This window comes from Anolis carolinensis, chromosome 3, assembly GCF_035594765.1.
Source record: "Anolis carolinensis isolate JA03-04 chromosome 3, rAnoCar3.1.pri, whole genome shotgun sequence".
NCBI lineage: Eukaryota > Metazoa > Chordata > Lepidosauria > Squamata > Dactyloidae > Anolis > Anolis carolinensis.
The window spans coordinates 273969716-273990511 of record NC_085843.1 but is presented as its reverse complement, the minus strand read 5'-3'; the positions used below and the strand labels follow the sequence as shown (position 1 = coordinate 273990511).

Sequence of the window (20796 nt, the reverse complement as noted above, 5' to 3'; positions counted from 1 at the left end):
GAGAGAATACTCCTGGAACATGGCAATACAGCCCAGAAAACATACAACAACCCTGTGATCCCTGCCATGAAAGCCTTTGACAACAACTTGAAATTCATTGTTTGGTGAGGCAGCCAGTATGACCAATAGTATAAAGTGCAACCAGATTCTCATTTCTTCCTAAAGTTTCTAAAATATATTTTAAATGAGAGATTGAGTTGTCTTGTTCTCTCCTTTCTGAAGGAGTTAGTTTACTCAAGGGAACAATAAGGGCTGTTTTTCTCACCCAAACAGGGAAATAAATCCCCTTCTTCAAGCCTGATATAAAAAGAAAAAACAAAACCCACTGATAATCACATTCCAGCCATTATAGCACCACTGAAAGCAGAACCTGGAAAATCATTCTTTTGGAGAACCAGCTGCCAGAATCTCTCATCAATTATGGTCAAAAGAATCATAAACCAACAGTCATGCTTCCAGGTTCTGATTGGTATGAGATTTATGTCTACTATGGATAATAGGATTGACATGGAATAAAAATAAGAATCTGAATGTGGGTGCTTGACATCAATTGGGATTTTTTTCTAGGAGCCCCCATTGTATACCAAAATATGTAGATGCTCAGGTCCTTTTATACACAGTGCCATCCTTCATATATTACGGCAGACAATTCAAATGAGTGCTGGGAAGAGCTTGAGGATCTGTGAGATGGCCTGAAGGCGTGTTTGCACATTTTGTGCACAGCAAAATCAAGTTTTGCTTTTAGGATCCCTTCTCCAATATATTGGTTGGCTGAACCCATGGATATGGAGGGCCAACTGTCAATACAGGTATAGGTGCCCTTCAAAATATAGCATGGATTGTGGATCTCAGCAGGTTAAACCTTCTTCTGATGTGGCAACATAGCATATCTCTAATTATTTCCACATTGCTGAGCTATTTTGGGACAAGCTCAACACAAATCAGTTCTCTGGTACATAATTATTGTGCAATTGTCATACAAATTTTATCTTCGAACAGAAAAGAAAGACACGGCATGGAATGACTACACTCACCCACAAAGCTAAACAATACTTCACTGAGATAATGTTTATCAAATGGTGGGGCAATTAAATAAATAATATTCCACAAATGAGTTCAATATGTATTTTTTTTAAAAAAAATGTTCCTTTCATTAATAATACACCAGATCTTCTGAGGCTATTTAAAAAATTAACAGAGATTTAGAACCACTAATTTTTAACATTTATAAAATAGGACTTTCTGAAATGGGATTGCCATAGGGAAAGAGCCAGAATGTCTTGGTGGTCACCAGTGATGGCACCTGCGCTAACGCATAGGTGCTTACACACAGATAGCTTGCAGTATCTCAGGACAAAAGACACCTCCATGCTGTCACCCACCTGTGGGGCAGCCATTGTATTACTGCTGTTACTCGTGTGGATCCAAAAGAAGCCAAGAATACTTTCACAGCAGCCCAGACGCCACGTACCTTCTCTCGTCATGTCTGTACGATGAGGAGCTTCGGCCGCTGGTCCAAATGAACATCTTAGAGGATTGATCTCCACTGCCTCTCCTTGCCGTGGAGGTCTGGGACGGATGACGGTAAGACCTAAGAAGAAAAGAATAATTGTTATCACCAAATAATTAAAATTTCGCCATATTGCATACATCAATACATAGATAGTTAGAGGCTAATTTAATAGGTTTCTTAGGCAGGTGGTTTGACCAATTCCTTTTTCTGAAATATAGTCTACATTACCTGTTATTCTTTGAAAGTCTCCCATCCAGGTACTAACCTGGGATAACCCTGTTTAGCTTCCCATATTAGCTTTTTTTCCGTGTCAGGAGCAACCTAAGTCGCTTCTGGTGTGAGAGAATTGGCTGTCTGCAAGGACGTTGCCCAGGAGACACCCGGATGTTTTTATCATCCTTGTGGGAGGCTTCTCTCATGTCCCCGCATGGAGCTGGAGCTGATAGAGGGAGCTCATCTGCATTCTCCCCGGGTGGGATTTGAACCTTGAAGCCTTCAGGTCAGCAACCCAACCTTCAAGTCACAAGGCTTTAACCCACTACGCCACCGGGGGCTCCTCCAATACTAGCTAGGAACTGGTGCTTTTAGGGTTTTAGATTTTTTTTTTTCGTGTCAGGAGCAACTTGAGTCGCTTCTGGTGTGAGAGAATTGGCCGTCTGCAAGGACGTTACCCAGGGAACGCCTGGATGTTTTACCATCCTTGTGGGAGGCTTCTCTCATGTCCCTGCATGGAGCTGGAGCTCATAGAGGGAGCTCATCTGCTCTCTCCCCAGGTGGGATTCGAACCTGGAAGCCTTCAGGTCAGCAACCCAACCTTCAAGTCACAAGCCTTTTATCCTTTAGGCCATCGGGGGCTCCTTAGGGTTTTAGATAATTCGAGGTGAGATACAAACCAATCAGTTACTTTTCCCTCCAGAAAGTTTTTGACTGAAATTAAATGATCCATGGTTCTTTTTCCATGGGCTCTTGATTTCCCCTTTCCTAACTTATACTAGACTTAATAAAAACAATTTTTGCTCCCTTCTCAAGGGCATCTTTTTATTTTTGTTTAACGTGCCATTTATCAAGTCAATTCACAGTCAAATAAGCCTCCCAAACATTTAACTTCCTAAGTTGCCTTTGTAGGTCTTTTGTGTTCCCTGTCATTTCCTGCTGGGAGACTCTGTTGGACATTTGCTCTAAGCAACCATAAGATCGCTAACAATTACATTGGGTCCACTGAGTATTCTAAATGCATCCATCTGTTACCCATCCTGTTGTTAAATTTAAACTGCGGTTAAAGTCTATATCTCCTGGACGGCTCCCGATCAGTGGTGCTTGGAAACGTAACCATTTGACTAATAGTGATGTCATGGCAATGTAAACAGTTGCTCCATGACAACTACTGAAGGAGGATCTTATTTGTGAGACCTGTAAACTGAATACCAAAACCAACCGTTCTTTATATCTCCTCTATTGCTTCATAACAACACCTTCATATTTTCCTGCACAAACCTCAGTGAAGTATATGAAGTATAATCCATCATCAATGTAATGCACACCTCAACAGTCTACCACTGAGGGAATGGGGCTTGAACAACAATGATAAAAAGGATACCTTACACCTGTTATTACAGTGCTGACCCCAGTAAGTGTGAGACATAGATGTGACACTTGAGTCTCCTTTAAATAACAAAATGTCTTGATGGGTGGCCATGAATTCAAGCACTGGTGAGGCAAATCTCTCTCTACTGTATCCCCGACTGACTGCTTTTGCTCTCAAAGTCAGGTGCTTAAGCTCTTGGGAAAAATTGCAGGTTTAACTCATGGACAGAAAATGGAGATTTTGACTGAGAAAGTGACTGGAGAGAAAAGGTTGAGCAACCCCTCTGCTATTTTTTTGCCCAAAGATATACAGTATTTAATTTTTCTTTTATTTTAATTTTGTCTGATTTGGGAATAAAGGACTTGTCCCTAGGAGTCATGCCATTGATTTAAACATGTGTTGTAACCTTTGCAAAACTAAAATGCAGATAGAACTCTGTTTTTATTTGTCTGACTTGCTTCAGAAACCAGACAAATCACAACACCCTTAGGAGTGCTATGTGGAACACTGCATAACGTTGTTGACTGAGTTGGGACATAGCGTACTTCCCTGAAGGGTTAGGAACAAAAGTCCTTTGAATGCAATGTAAATCTCTTTAAAATATTTGTCAAGTATTAGCCAAATCTACTGGGAACATTTCTGCAAATTGCTCCCATTTGTTTCCTGATTCAACACAGTACCACTTATGTCTTCTTGTTCTTGAATGTGTTATAGGCCGTGGCTGGCTAACAGACCCCAAAATTGCTAGAAGTTTACAGCCAGCAAGCTGCTTTGGGGATTCAAGGTGCTGAGTGCCAGAAAGTAACTTTTCCAAGATCTGTATCAGATACATCATACAGTGAAGGCTGCTGAATTTGATATACGCTGTTGGCCAGCTTTGTGCCATTCTGATAGGAATGGGGATGAAAACCAAACATGCCAAGAAACATCAGAGAGCTGTCAAGATGGCAACAATGATTAATGAGAAAGAAAATACAAGCTAATAGTATTTGCGTCAGTTTGTTTTTTGCCTGAGCCTACAGGGAAGAGAAAGATGTTGCCTTTCCTTTGCTCTTAGCTCTGTTATTTTTGAAGTTTGAACTCAATTTGTTGCAGTTGAAGCAATTAGGGGTATTTCCAGACAGGAATAAAATCCACACCAAAGCAGATTTAAAAAACCCGATTCAGTGCGAGTTTTACTTCCCACAAGCCCGCCAAAACATGGGCTTTCCCGAGGAGGGTGGCTACATGCTATCCCGATAGCAATCAGGATGGCATGCAGCCACCCCAAAGACCCCCAAAAATAACCCCTTAATATAAAAGAAAAGCTACCTGGCCACTATTATGTTCCTCCTTGCCCCCTCCTGGTGTGAGGAAATGGTGCTCCAGGAGACTGGGCGGGGGGGGGGGGCAACGAGGAAAATCCCTCCTCAGCCCCCAATTTCTGGGCGCATCTTTTTTTCATGCTAGGAGGGCATGAGGAGGAACATAATGATGGACAGGTAAGTTTTCATTTATTTTAAGGGGTTATTTTGTGAGAGGGGGTGAGTGCCCTTTCAGTTGGCTGTATGGATTGGGCCTGAGATGGACGTGTGGATTTTGTCTGGGGATTGCGTGACATGGTCCCGGGCCCAGTCCACACAGGGCCCACACCTAGTGAGACCTGGATCTTCCCTAAGATCTGGATCTTACCAGGTGTTTAATTAATTTGGATCAAAGCAGGGAAACCCTGCTTTGTTCTGAATTTATTCAGTTTTGCTGGACATGTCATTTGGACGCCTCTGGTAAAACCAAGATAGGTCCCTGTTTTTGGGTCTGTCTGGGTGGGCCCTAGGAAACAATTCTACTGAACACATTGGCTTGGGGAGGTTTGTTTATTGAAATGTTTGTATAGATAATGTTAGAATTCCCTGAAAAACGGGTTTCAGAAGAGACTTGGCAGAAAAGTGGGAGATGGTATCAGACATGGAGAGGAGTGAAAATGAAAGGAAGCACAAAACAGAGTGGGAGAAAGCAGAGAGTATTCTGCAAAATAAAAGGAGCAACAGCAGAATGTAGGATGAAATTAATTGATATGTTTGGGTTGAGAGGAAATGATCCTTCTGCTTCTCAGATCATGGTGGCTTGCACTAATGTTAACAAGGTATAGCTCTGTATTAGGGAAAGTGTTGACCGCAGGCCAAGTATGGCCTCCAAGGCCTTCTGTTGTACCTAACCAATTCTATGCAAACATTTCAATAAACAAATCATTCAGAGATAATTTGTTTCTTCATTGCAGTGGGACAGCTCTCACACTCCTGTCAACACTTTTTATTTCATAACACATTTGACTATTTCCTATGATGTTCTGATATCACTTTCAGGAGGGCAGAGATGGTCCTAATATTCAATTGCTTTTAAGAGGACAGATTAATGAAACAGCAGATTTAGAAAAATCCAAAAATTATTTGGATTTTCCAGATGATGTGACTATTTGAATCAGGCCAAATTTGATCTAATCCTGTTTTTCTTTATTTTAGTAAGAGATGTATACGTGTTGGTTCTCTTGTATATTCATCCCAATGTGCAATGGTTAATTTGTTGGCTCCCCTACATAGTATCAGAACAGCAGGCCCTTGCTGAGTATGGATGTTGAGAAACGGTTCAAATCAATGTCATGCTGATGCAAATCACAAGTCCCCAAGTGAATTCCAGCCAACATTTTTTCCTGGGAAAAGAAGAACTATGTTTCTACAAGTGACCTGGGAGCTTTTGCAAACTGAATGATAAAATATATGAAGTGATATTGCCAAAACAACAAAAATTGACATTGTTTAGAACATGCCTCATTCTCTGACAATGCTTCACTGATTCATAGTTTCTTGGATGGTCCAAATCTCCAGTCCAAAACATCTGGTGCATTGTGAAACATGATATGATGATGATGGTGGTAACAACAAATACTCTTTCTAGCCCTGCTGCTAAGGATTGAATACAGTCAGCCTTCCACTTTTGCTGGGGTTAGAGAAACAGGATTCCTGTGATAGTGGAAAATCCACAAATAAAAAAACACTTTTTTTTTACTTGAAGAAACATCACTTGAAGAATGTCCAAGTTCTCCAGTACATCTCTGTGATGGCAGTTGACCACAGAGTTATGCTTAAGAACACGGAAATTTCAAGAGAGAACATTTTAATCAAATATATGAATAATCAAATCTGTAAAAGCAAAACCTGCACAGGATGGACTGTACTGTTGCTTGTTTAGTTAAATAGCACCATTCACACACAAGAGAGGACTATCACCAGGACTGAGTTTTGTAGAAGTGCTTGACTAAACTTTAGGAAAAAGTCCTAGGGAGTCTACAGTGGGGAATCATTCCATCTCATAGATGGACCAGTTCTGGAAAAATCTTATAAAATATAACCATTCTATGCTATACTTCCCTCAAAAATCAAGAGCAATGGATTCTTTCATTACTGTCCTATACAAATAATTGCGTATGATGACTGGAAGAAAAATGGCTAAGTCTATGCAATGATATCTAGTGCTGATGGAGAGTCCTTTATTCAAGAGAAGAGCTTCATTATGTCTCACAAGGCCAATGCCTTGGAGCTCTCCATCTGTGATATTATTAATAGCGCTTGTTTCATTATCAGGGTAAACCACAATAACCTTCACCATTTAACACACAATTACACACCCAATTGTGTGCAACGTTTTTACACTAATAACACTGCTGAAGGCATGGTCAAAGTCAAATGAATCTGACTGTCTTTGAGGTTTCTTTAAGCCTGTGGGTAATGTTCTAGGGAGGAAAAAACTTAAACTGGAAAGGTATAGTAAGCTGTGACTACATTGACTGAGCATCCAGATCTGATTGGCAGGATATGACAAAAAAGAACCTCCACTTCCAAACTTGTGCGGTAGGACAGCCTGAAAAAATGTGGATTCTGGCCGTTATTTATTGTCTCCCTAAGAACAACACCCATAATTTCTAAACCCAAGTTGAATGTTGGAAAAGGGACAACATCAGCATGCGTGCAAAATAGCCATGATACAGCTGGAACCCATTTATGCAATTTGTTAAATCTAGGCATCTTAAAATCTTGTACATCTACGTATCAGCATGTATTAATATTGTCTGCACATGTTACAACTGAATATGATTCTTGAAGTCAGAACTAGTGGATCCAGAGAGGAACTTTAGACTGAACTTTAAAGGAGCAATCCAAGATGGAGAATCTATTGGGAAAACTTTAGGTCATTGGACAGATCTTTCAACTTTAGTCTAAAATGGGGATTGGGTTTCACTGACATGAAAGTCCCTACCTATCACTGGCATGCTGCAATGTAGATCTGATCAGATTGAAACCAATTGGATGTAACCAATCAAATTTAAAAGCATTCTTAGAAGGCTCCAGCACAAAGTAGATAAGAAGCCAATAATGTCTGAGCTTTTCCACTCAGGACTGACTTTCCCTAAATAGCTCATAGATATATATTTATGAACAACATGCACACTAAAAACCTGGGGTGAGATGGCAGGTGGGGAACAGCAGAGAGCGCTTTTTTTGGATAGAAAAATATTGTTTGCTCTTTCCTGTTGCTTCTTAAAGTTGCAGCCTTTTGAAGCTGATTTGCATTTTAAAATGCATTTCATTTCCACATAGGTATAGTTTGACAAGAGGCAGCAGAGTTGGGTCTACATCTTTCTGCATGTACAGTTCTCCCTTTGCCATAGATGAACATCTCCTGCACCATGAATGGGGTGTTAATATGTTAATTTTAAACCTATATAAATATATTCAGCCAGGACTCAGAGCCTGAAGTAATCTGAACATATGCATCCAAGGCAACGTACATGGAAACCATACCATTCACAAGCATCCTGAATAGATGTGAGAAAAAATATAAAAATCAATTAACCCCATACCTTTCAAATCCCAGCTGCTAGTTTCTTATTTTTATGATTAGAAGTTCAATGCGTTCTCCAAGGGCTTGGCTGAGAGAACCCACTTTAGAGATCATTAGATAGTTCACTAGTCTATTACTCAGTATACGATAGCATTCCACATTCCTTCCGAGGTGATTGCTTTCTCCTTTCAAGGTAAAACTGAAATGAGGAGATTTGCTTTTCAAAAGCCTCTAATGTTTGATATCTGAATAGAGCCAAACAGAGGATAAGGTGTGGACTGAATGTTCTGAAACGTTCTGCTGTGTTTGTACACTGTTTCAATCTCATGTTTAAAACATTTGTTTTGTTTTTCTGCAGTCAATTTGGATTTCTTTATCTTTTTGTTATATGTAGGAAAGCACCATTTTCTTTCCCACTTCTACAACAAAAACCTTGGTTTCAGCCACTGATATTTCCAGTAGTAGAAGGGAAACACATGGCAGGTGATCTTTGCCTGAAACTTGCTGAAGAAGACCTTCAGAAAAATTGCTTTTTGGAATGAAAACTCCCAGATATCCCTGGCATTGCACAAACCGTGCTGGCAGGGGGATTCTGGGAGTTGTCATCTAAAAAAATCCCCAAACTTTCTCAAAATATGGCATACCCCTGGCTATTTAATTAAGCTTGAGGTCAGAAAATGTATAAGGTAAGATCTCCATATTCACAGGATACATTTCCGACCAGATCATGGTTACATGAAACTCCTGACATGACCAAACATCACGGAATTACTTTACTTCTGGTCCAGCATATCATAGCATTGTGTTGGAAGACCTTCAGATACCTGGATAGAGAATTTGCTAGGCCTTCCAATGCAACTCTTTGATATCTTCTGGGGAGAAATAGACCATAGAATTGCCTGAAAGACTTAGCAAATTCCTAAAGAGATTGCTTCCCATCTGGGCATGGGTAAATAAAATTACAACTATGGATTCCATGGTCACGGGGTTTTTTACTGGCCTTTGAATGGTTATGCCATTCCACAAACCCAAGGCTGTCATCCAATACAATGGTTAGTGAGCAAATACTTGTGCAAAATAATAATGCTACTGAATGTGAATGTTTGTGTGATTTGTCAAAACAAGCTCTTGTACAATCAACCAGTTGTGCAATTTATTTGGGCAAATGGTTTGCAGAAAAAAGATGAGAGCTTGTGCAAAGGTGCAGTCCATCTCAACTATGCTAATAGGGACTTTCACTAAATTGAATATGGGCATATGTGTGTTTTGTCTTAAATGATCAATCTTAAACTTGTTTGAATACGTTTTCAGAATGAAATGGAGATATGAGAATCAAAATAGATGAGACAAACATCAACATTAATTGTGCAACTATCTACTTAGTACCATGTGCATTTCATTCCTATGAGGGAAAGTAAAGCACCATAGGATAAAGGACAAATTTGTCCTCCATAAGGATGGCTAATGATTTTGCTGGTTTTAATTAACCTTTTTGCATCCCCTGAGGCACCTTGCCTTGAGAATTCACACATTTGTAAGACTTCTTGGGGTGTTTTTAGCAGATAAAGAAAAAAAATGTGAATAGCCAAAAGTGCATATAATTAAAAATGGCTAACACTCATGGGTCAATACAGAAATCCACCTACATTAGGTAAAATGCATAAATAAATTTGCTTATTAGGGCAAACACATAAACTGCATTTGCTTAAACATTACAATGCCAAATGTCTCTGAATTTATACTATACCATCTAATCATTGCAACAATTCCATCTACAATTTTGACAACTACAAGTAGTATAACGTGTGTTTATTTTTGAAGGGTTAGGAAGAATGGGTCAGTGAGTGATTATATATTTAAATCCTCAAAGGTATACACTTAATATATTTTAAAGACTGTGATATGAAAGATTTAGACTATACCTTCTGTGCATCAACACAAGTTAATGGTTACAGGACTTTCTAGAACTTGAAAAAGTGACCTTTTTCTGTTACAAATCCCACATCTAATATGAGTGTTAATGTATAGGAGATTCTAGGATTTATAGTTCAAAGATACATTTCTCAGACTCCTGGATTTTGAACACCTTTCCTCTGAAACATGATGGTTCACAAACCAAGGTATATTCAAATACACCTCACTAGGCAAAGTCTGGCAGGATGCCATACTACAGAAGCCTTATTGAAACAAATGTGAGCCTAAGACAGAGAACCCATGTTTAACCAAGACAATTTATTTATTTACAGTATTTATATTCCGCCCTTCTTACTCTGAAGGGGACTCAGGGCGGATCACATTATACACATATAGGGCAAACATTCAATGCCCATATACACATAGACAGAGACAGAAGCAGCTGAGGGGATGTTCGATTCTGGCCACAGGGGGGAGCAGCTGCTTCATCATCCACTCTGACCGCACTTCCTCATTCCAACATCGTAAATTAGTTAAATTTGCCTCCCCACTTTTTTTTTATAAGTGGTACCTTATCTCCTACTTGATAGATGCAACTATCTTTCGGGTTGCTAGGTCAGCAACGAGCAGGGGCTATTTTTTATTTTTAATTGACGGGTGCTCACCCTGCCACGGGCTGGCCTCGAACTTATGACCTCATGGTCAGAGTGATTTATTGCAGCACGCTGCTCACCAGCCTGCACCACAGCCCGGCCGCTCAGGGGGCCGGGCTGTGTACCAGAACTTCCTGGTACTTTTATACTCAAAAGTTGAAAGCTAGACTCCTTTATCACTACCTATGTTATGTGAATTCATTTCATGTAGCTATGTGGGAGGGACACCAAGAAACCCTCTTAAAGAATTGTGAAGATGTATTCTTATATATCTGACAGGAGAGTCCCAATGTTCCTCATGTACTACCAGTGCACTTTTGACATTCTTAAGTCAGTGACCTGTTGAACAATGGACAATGGGACTAATGAATAATGGAGCCAATGCACATTGGGCTTGTTGGGCATTGGTCCTAGGGATGAAAAGAATGTTTGAAAATATTCAACAAATAGTTGAAAAATACAGTTTTTGACTGTTGGGAGACACTGATAAGAATCCTGGACTGAGTTTGGGATTTATTCTGTGCAAAGTTTCCATTTGTTTTGTGCTGAAAATAGCATTTTTTCTGTGCAAGAAACAACATTTTCTTCATGGAAAATAATATTAATTTCTTTTGTAAATATTAATTTTTTCCATAAAAGTTTATTTGCATAAAATTTGCACATGACTGATTTCCATACAAAAAGCATTTTTGTACAGAAAATCAAATTTCTGCATCAAAATATTTTCCATGAAGAAAATGCTGTATTTTGTACAGAAAAGTCTATTTTTGTCCAAAAGAACGATATGTGAATTTTGTACAGAATAACTCCCAAAATGCAAATCGTCTTTGAAAAGTGTGGTTTTTCAAAGCTTTCTCACAATGGGAAGAAAATTGCTGAAATTATTCATTCTGGCAGATCCCAGCCTTACTGTGATGCTGGAGGACTTAGGAAATTTCTAAAGGGAATATATATATATAGAAAATGGGTAAGTGAAACTATAGATACCAGTCCTAGGGATAGTGTAGTGAAAATTTCTGGATCAGAAGCACCACACTGCCCAAACAACAACAACAACAACATATCAGAACTGAGGAACAAGAAGGGAGGAAGGCTACTTTCTTCTTTTTTGTTTTCTTCATCATCATCATCATCATCATCATCATCATGGATATAAAGTTATTTTTTTAATACCAATGATATTTAATTCTGTTTTAATGTTTGTAGATTTGTAGATTTTAAACTGTATTGAAATACTTTGAATGTAAACATCATCATGTCCTGCTTCTGGGTTTTACACAGAATCTGGCTGTCATGTTGTGAAACAGAATGCTAGACTAGAGCAAGTAGGATCTTGGTTGATCTGATAGGGATGTTTTTATAGCCGTAACCTTTTACATAATTCCTTGCCATTTTTTGGTCATGACATATCTTGCAGTTGTAGCACATAGTGGAGGTCACTCCCTTTGACATGCTACATTCCCTGAAAATTGATAGTTCTGCCTGTCACCTCATAGCAGATTTTTTTGAAAAGACAAAAGTTCATCATGCCTTGTCAGTTTGAAATGATCTTTCACCGACACCGATACAATGACATGTTGAACACTACGTTTGCTTCCAGATGTTCTTAGAATGCTCTGGAAGGTCAGGATCACATGCAAGAAAAAAGGCTTGTTTTATGTTCTGCTGTGATGTACACAGTACATACATTAAAAATCAAATGTGTTCATTACATTTATAAATTTAAGCATTGGGTCTCATCTCTAGACTCATTATATCTCATGATGATCTTTTATTGTTATTCATAGCTTACCAGTGGCATGTAGTTGTTGTAGTCTGGAACTAGGACTTAAGAAAGCCATGTTCTAGTCCCTCCCACATTGCCTTGAGGATAAAATTGGGAGGACATTCACACCACCCTGGATTTGTTGGAAGAAATGTAAGATATATACCCTGTTTCCCCCAAAATAAGACCTACCCCGAAAATAAGACTAACATGTTTTTTCAGCATTTCTGAGGATGCTCAAAATACAAGCCCTATTTCAAAATTAAGCCCTAGATATAGTTCATTTAAAAAGTCAATTTGGAAAAATTAGACTGCCCCCGAAAACAAGCTCTAAAGCATCTTTTGGAGCAAAAATTAATATAAGACCCTGTCTTATTTGGGGGGAAACAGGGTAGTGCCTTGCAGAAGTAGCCCCTTTCTTCCATATCTGCTTTACTGTCCTAATTTTCTACTTTCAGAGAAGTTTTTATTTATTTATTAACATGAGAGAACAGTTAAGGACTGATCATAATCTAGCCAACTCACTTCCACTTTATTCTGATTCATGCGCTGACTACCTTTGAAGTTTGCCTCAAGACACAACGATGACAGGCTTTAGCTACACACAGGCAAAGCCATTATATAGTGGGAACTTGAAAGCTTTAAAATTACTTAGTTTTTCCTCTGTATCCAAAGTTGGACCAACTTTAAAGAGACCCGAGATGAGCATGCCAGCAATTACAGCTCTGATGTGTAGTATGTGAATGGAAAATGCCAGCATCCTCGGCATTGAAATACAAATTTGCTTTTTGTTGCACCTATCCATTGTTGATACTAAATGATATGAAATAAAAAGTCCCTCACAAATAAATGAAGAGAGAGGCAGAATGACAGAGAGAATATAAAATGCTGCATGCTGCCTCAGGCCTTCTTCTTTTATCACTTAATTTTGACAGTTCTTTGATTCCGTTTTGCTCACTGAGACACAGCAGTTCACCTTTAATGGCTTAGTAAAGTGCTGCAAGAACTTCAAGACTTACCCTTGCATAATTTTGATTTTAAGAATGAAATAAAATCAAGAAAGGAAATTGCATGATCCAAGTTTCTGTGTGTGTTTTTCCCTTTTAATTTACATCAGGCTGCCCCATATCTTTGACAAGAGTGATATTTAACCAGTCTCCTGGACTTTTAACAGTTTTGGTAACCACGTCCCCTTGTAGCATCCACTTCTACCTGGTCACCATTGATAAGTACAGATTGTTAGCTATCCACACCAAAATGAAGTGTCTTATCCCTTCCAGACCAAAACAAAGTCATACATAGAATCAGCAATTATATGTCAGAGTCCCCCCCACCCCACAAGGAGCAACACAACCATAGATTGACAGATATTGTGACAAGAAACTGAAAAAACTACTTCAAGAGCCCAAAAAAACATTGAGGGCAAGGAGGGAAAAGACAATAGCTTAGAAGAAAGATGAATATTTGTGGACTTTGTGAATCCTAATTTGGCCAAAGTACTTCATCTTTGCCTTTAATACCATTCCCTCCAGTGAGCAGCCAGGCATTATTTCCTGGATGATGGACTGGTTGGATCTTCTTGTGATACAGGGCACTCTCAAAATTTTCCTCCAACACCACAGTTCAAAAGCATCTATCTTCCTTTCCTCAGCCTTCCTTATGGTCCAGCTCTCGCAACCATAGGTTACTATGGGAAATACCATTGCTTTAACTATGCAGATCTTCATTGCCAGTGTGATGTCCCTACTCTTCACTGTTTTATTGAGGTTGGCCATTGCTCTCCTCCCAAGAAGGAAACATCTTCTAATTTCCTGGCTGCAGTCTGCATCTGCAGTAATCTTTGTGCCTAGAAATACAAAGTCTGTCACTGCCTCCACATTTTCTCCCTTTATTTGCCAGTTATCAATTAGTCTGGTTGCCATAATCTTGGTTTTCTTGATGTTTAACTGCAATCCAGCTTTTGCACTTTTTTTTCACCTTGGTGATAAGGCTCCTCAGCTCCTCCTCACTTTCAGCCATCAAAGTGGTATCATCTGCATATCTAAGGTTGTTAATATTTTTCCAGCAATTTTAACTCCAGCCTTTCCCAATCTTGAACCAGTCTGTTGTTCTGTGGTCTGTTCTGACTGTTTCTACTTGGTTGTTACACAGATTTCTCAGGAGACAGACAAGGTGACTTGGTATCCCCACATCACCAAGAACTTGCCACAATTTATAATGATCCACACAGTCAAAGGCTTTAGAATAGTCAATAAAGCAGAAATAGACATTTTTCTGAAATCTCTGGCTTCCTACATTATCCAGCGGATATTGGCAATTTGGTCTCTTGTTTCTCTGCCTTTTCTAAACACAGCTTGTACATCTGGCAACTCTCGCTCCATGTATTTGGATCACCAACCCACTGTTATCTTCACTGAGATGTAATGGATTTGCTCTGTTTTAGCCATTGCATGTCGATACTACTTCAGCTGTCATGCCTCCATCCCATGGAATCCTTGGATTTGGAGTTTTGTGGGGTATTTTAGAATTCCTTGTCAGAGAGTGTTAGTGACACAGCAAACTGCACATCCCAGTATTCTGTAGGCTGTATCCATAGCCTTTTAAAAGGATCATAAGAATACAGTGATGTAATGTGAAGATGTGAAGATGTTGTCCAGAGCCCCAGAAAATGAAGTAAAATGTCAAAAAATGTTCTCCACCACACATATATTCTGTTCTTGCTTTCTTTGTACTTTTTAAATTAAAAGTTGTCTTAACTGATATCATTAAATTGTTGAATTTATGTAGGTAGCTTTTAGAACTATTGCACTTTAAAAACAAAACAAAAAAAGCTTGGCTCCTTCCCACTATTTGAATCTACATGAAACTTCCTGCAGGTTGAAAAGTGTCCACATGCCTCATTACATTTTTCCTGCTCAAACATTCATCACTGTTTGACAAATCATTCATCACTGTTCGACAAACACTATCTTCTTCATTTGGGATTTATCCAAGATACCTACAAATGCATAGTACAAATAATATCCATTTCAAAAACTTCTCCATCAAGGACATTAGAGTGGAAATTATTTGTTATTTTAGGAAGAAAAGAGCGGATTCAAGAGCGATTATCTTGTGACAGAAGTGCACTGCTGGCTGGAAGATAGTAGAAAAGCATGACTGGGATAATCACTCATCCATTCATAAAAAGGCAGCCAGAGGTGGAACAAGGACAGAAGTTTTTTTTGGTTGCTTTCTTGAATCGCAACATAGGGTTTGCCTGAATAATACTCAGTGCCAAGTCAGAAATACAATTTCAACATGGCTCATAATTTGTAATTCCGGCTTCAGGCATGTCTGTGTCTCATCTGGAGGGATCGGTTCTGGAAGATGTTTGCCAAATTGACATACCCCAGATGGAAGGGTCTATGTGAGGGGAAGACCTTGCACTCCCAACTGACAATGCCACTCTGGATCCTGAGCACTCCAGAGAGGATTCAACTCCACCCGAGGAAAGGCATATGGAGATTGACTGAGATAGAGCTACCCTCAAACCTCCAAGAGATAAGTTACCTGAGATGTGAGACCTCAGGGCTTGGTCAAGTTATAGAGCAATGCTCTGACAAAATATACACCAGGAGTAATTTGTCATTAGCAGCCACATCACCTGTGAGGGAGTTTTAAAGTTGCCACTGTTTCGAAGCACACTATGGACTTCTTTACATGGGGCAAAAATGACCCATTTTGCTGCCTTCAAAGATACATGGCAGGCCGTGCCCACTTTTCTCCCAAAGTGAAGAGAAAGAGCTGAAAGGTGATTCACCCCCCATATGGGGAGCAAATCATTGTGTGAGTAGCTCTAACAGAGCTACCCTTCCTTTTGCCCCAAAAGCCCATGTGATGGCAGAAAGGGCAGCGGGGCAGCATACATTGCTGTGCATTGCCACCCTTTCTGCCATGTGATGGGGGGTGGGAAAGGGTGCCAAGACATCCTTTCCTGCCCTCCATGTTTGATGAGAGGAGGAGGGAGGGTGCGTGGGGTGCTATGAGTTGCCCTGTGGACCTTCCATTTTGCCGGAAAGATGGAACGGTTCAGATGGGCAGTGTTACAAGGTCCTATGTTCCAGTAGCCTGTGCTGAGAACAACACTATGTTTTCCCATCCCATTCCAAGTTTTTTAGATTCTTGCTTGACTAATATCCCAACAGCCTGACCTTGGCATGTTCCTCTTATATTTCTTCTGGCTAATCTCTGCTCTGATTGATGACCCGACAGGAAGCTGCTCTGTCATCTGACCTCAGCCTGGGTTCTGACAGTCTTTTTTGACCGCTTCTTTGAACTGTTATGCTCTTTCACCTGACTTAGTGTACTGAGCCTGGCTTGACTCTGACACCTCAATGGAACTGTTTGCATGTTTGACATGCTCCTTGGCTCTGCTCAAAGGTCCACTTTAGATGGGCCACTTTGAAAAGAGAATAATAGATGCAATTGCTCTGCTAGGAGCCACATCAACAGTGAGAAGCAACACCCTCCAAAATTCGCATTAATATGGGATGCAATCTTCCTAAGTCCATTTATTCTTCTCCATCCGCTAAAGTCTTATCTCATCTCCTGATTTATTGTATTTCTTATAATCACACCGGCATCGTCTCCCTATCTTGGTTTGGTACTGCCTGGAGAACTTATGTTTTCCTATGCATTTGATTTTTTACGTATTTTAACACATTGCCCAGTCCTGGAATCAAATCACAGTAAATGATGCGGATCTACTGTACTTTATTCCTTTGACTACCCTGCAAGTCTTGTGCAAACAATGTTCAGTTCTTAAGGCAAGGTGTATTTCTTTTTGCAATTATTCTCAAGAGGTGCCAAAAAGGCTGTAGTTTCATTTCTAGACTTGAGGATAAATTAGAAATTATCAGTGACTTGAATACTCATTGGTAAATGGGATCTGTCAGCTTAGTTCTATTTAGCACATACTATTTCTTAGATATGCACCTGGATATTTTAAATATATATCAAATAAATGTATAAAACATCAATGTATAACATTTGTTTGTACTCTTGTTACAATATGTGATTGGCTGCAATATTGACAATCTCAGATTTGCCACCATGGAATGAGAAAACAGCCAAAACTAATCCGGAAAACATACAACAACCCTGTGATCCCGGCCATGAAAGCCTTCGACAACACTAATCAGGAATGTCCATGTTTACCATAAACGTAGCAAATCCCACCAGTTAACCCAGAGTCAACCCAGTTAGTACTTAGATGGGAAACTGCTACAGAATATCAAGTAATATAAGCTATATTTCAGAGGAAGGGCCTTCCAAAAGCACCTCTGACTATTCCCTGCCTAAGAAAATCCTATGAAATTCACAGGATAACCATAAGTTGTCAAGTGACTTGAAGGCACATGCACACATATCTGAGATTCAACAAAACTTTTCCGCTCTTACCTTTTATCCCACAGGAATTTTTCTGTGTTTATAAATGATAGCTAAGGCTGAGAAAAATGTTCCTGCTCTTGAGATTCACACACATCTAATCTTCTTGGAACAACAAGAGTATATTGTGAGCATTCAGCATGAGGGATATGATTCTAAATACCCATGAGAACATTTTTCTCAGCCTTAGCTATCATTTATAAACAATCCCACCAGATCAATATGTCAAATGTCTTTTTTTCAGTCATGGTTTTCACTTGTATATCATTTGTATAGAATTTTTGTTCTTGAACAGAAGAGGTGACATTTCTTTCTAGTGGCTAAGTACATATACACATAAAAGAAGCTCAATAATGCCACCACAAAGAACCCTTCTAGTGCTATTAGTTGTAACAGTTAGATAAAAAGGCAATAGCTCTTGTATTTTCCCATACTGCACAATTTACAAAATTGTGCAAAACCCCCTTATGACAATGTGCAGCTTTTTCCCCTGAGGCAAGAAAAAAAGAAAGAAAAGAAAAGAATAGAAAAGAAAGAAAGAAGTCTTCCATTACACAGTGATTATGTCTAAGAGATTTTTAAAAATTATTTTTGTCATTTACTCTGTGGGAGAATAAATCAAGCCAGGAGTTACTTTTTCGATGCCTAGCAATGTGAGAAATAAGGTGACAACAGCAAGGGTGCCCAATGTAATTATTATATTGAAGGTTAAAACATCAAATAATTCTTAAAGTCGCAACCCGGAAAACTTATTGGGTAATCAAGTGATAGGACAGATTATATCCCCGAGTTACAAACATCCAATTTACAAGCAATTCATAGTTACAAATGAGGGTGAGACCACAGGAAGTGAAAGAAATGTACCCCTTGAAATGGAAATTCACTCCTGGAAGAGTTATCATGGGGAAAAGGTGTCTCCACTGAAGCTTTCTCACCAATTCTTGTGTCCACAACAAGCCAAAAATTTCAAAATACAATTCTCACAAGGACAGAAAGTGAGGTGAAATCTTCTGAACAGAGGCACAGACAGCAAAACAGACAATACATGGATGGTAACCCTTCCCTATGCTATCCACACACACATATGGCTCGAGTTAAGCTTACAAAATGTACCTGTTCTGACTTACAAACAAATTCAGCTTAGGAACACACCTGCAGACCTCATTAGTAAATTTGGGACTGCCTGTACAGTCACCTGTGCAAAAAGCCCTCGAAAATATGAGGTTCTAGGTAGAAAGTACTCTAGGTAGAAAGTGCTAGGTAGAAAGCAGATAAGCATCCAGAAATGTTGAATCTTTGTCCAAAAAGGGAAACTGGAGATAAACATAAATGTCCAGATTGTCAACAGAATGTTGAAGATGAACCAAACAACAGGAGACACCAAGTCATTTGGCAACTTGCAAGAAGAGCCCTGGTTTTACTAATCTAGGAATGAAGTTGCATTTTTTTCAACAGATCACGCATCTCTTTTATACTCAAGCAAGTATAAATGTTTTACGTGGCCAAGGTCACGCAGTGCAGTGGTTCTCAACCTGTGGATCCTCAGGTGTTTTGGCCTACAAATCCCAGAAATCCCAGCCAGTTTACCAGCTGTTAGGATTTCTGAGAGTTGAAGGCCAAAACATCTGGGGACCCCCAGGTTGAGAACCACTGACCTAGTGGATATTCATGGCTGAGTGGGGATTTGAACCCATTTCTCCAGAGACAAAGTCCATCATTCAAGACATGCTCCTCAGTAATTGGTTCCATTGTCAAACTGCTTTTACAGTAATGTATCTTGTAATGTTTCAACCAAAACCTACCTTCCTGTAATGTGAGTCCCGCAGAACTCATCCTTCCCTTTGGGGCTGCAGATACAAAACCTTTGCTTCTTTGCCCTCTTCTAACTGACGGTTGTTCAGCTATTCGAGTCTCATCTCATCCCATTTTCTCTCCAGGCAAAAAATGTCCAGTTATAAAATGTAGCAGCGCTGAGCTTCCTGTGCTTCTCCGTTGACACATTGCCCTAATAGATTTTAGCACTTTGCTGAAGCTCTTAAATTACAATATAAGAGCCCATATTTCAGCACTGCAGACTGAGAACTGGAGGAAAATATTTTGGCAACAATAGTCGATTTCCCTTAGGGCACACAGTCAATGATTTAAGTAACGCTTAGCAAATGTGCCTCCAGAAATGTGAAAGTGCACTTCAGTCCAACTTCCTGTTACCATGTGGTAACAATACTACGCATACCAATGTGCTTTATAGTTCCTGGCTCTCACTCAGAGGAAACCCAGGGCATTTTCATGCACAATATTGCAGCAAATCTCAATCTGCCACTGAATGCAAGACAGCAGCTTACCCTAAGGAAGGTTGCTTCAGGCATCCAAACCTGAAGCTATCACTATCTCAACCATATGGAATTGAATTGTTAGATCTCCCAACTGTCTGAATTTGGCAGGGATGCTCCCAATCAGTTTGAGCTGACTTTTTTTCCTGTTTGTGTCTTCTTCCCACTTTAGATCTTTGTCTTTAGTGTACTCAATTGGTGGCAAAATTAGTTCAAAAAACAAAAGCACAGTCAGTGTTCCATATTCACTGGGGTTAGGGACTCAGGACCTCCATGAATTTTGCCATGTTGTACATTGCTCTGAGTCTCCCTTGGGATGAGAGAGAGTTGTATAGAAATGTATTAAATAAATAAAACTGGGAAAAAAGTTTTTAGATGTGAAATGTTAGGCAATATAGTGAATTTCCCTGCTATGCATCTTTGCATAATGATAGTGCCAGGAGTGCTACTGCTATTACCTTTACTATCGAGACTCTGATAATTTTACTTGTTTACAAACCTGTGTCTTTCATAATGACATTGTACGTATTTAGATTCTAAATACATACAATGTTAATTTGAAAGGCATAGTGTAGGGTATATCTAACAGTTATGCAAGAGTCATTTTGGTATAGTAGTTTGAGCATTGGAGACCAGGGCTACACATTCTCAGTCCCAGAATGACCCTAACCCAGAAATAATTTGAAGATATACAACAGCAATATAAAAATGGCGTGATTTTAATAATGAAT

The 20796-nt window shown here is 39.4% G+C and overlaps 1 protein-coding gene across 10 annotated transcripts in view; it reads right to left on the bottom strand.

The window, feature by feature from the left end:
• LOC100564707 (calcium-activated potassium channel subunit beta-2) overlaps positions 1-20796 on the bottom strand; it is a 283641-nt gene that overhangs the window by 43050 nt on the left and 219795 nt on the right. For all 10 annotated transcript variants that reach the window (XM_062976787.1, XM_062976789.1, XM_062976786.1 and 7 more), the window contains exon 2: positions 1472-1591. In XM_062976787.1, the coding sequence (XP_062832857.1) occupies positions 1472-1527 (56 nt within the window). In that variant the 5' untranslated portion in view covers positions 1528-1591. The remainder of the gene's footprint in view (positions 1-1471; positions 1592-20796) is intronic.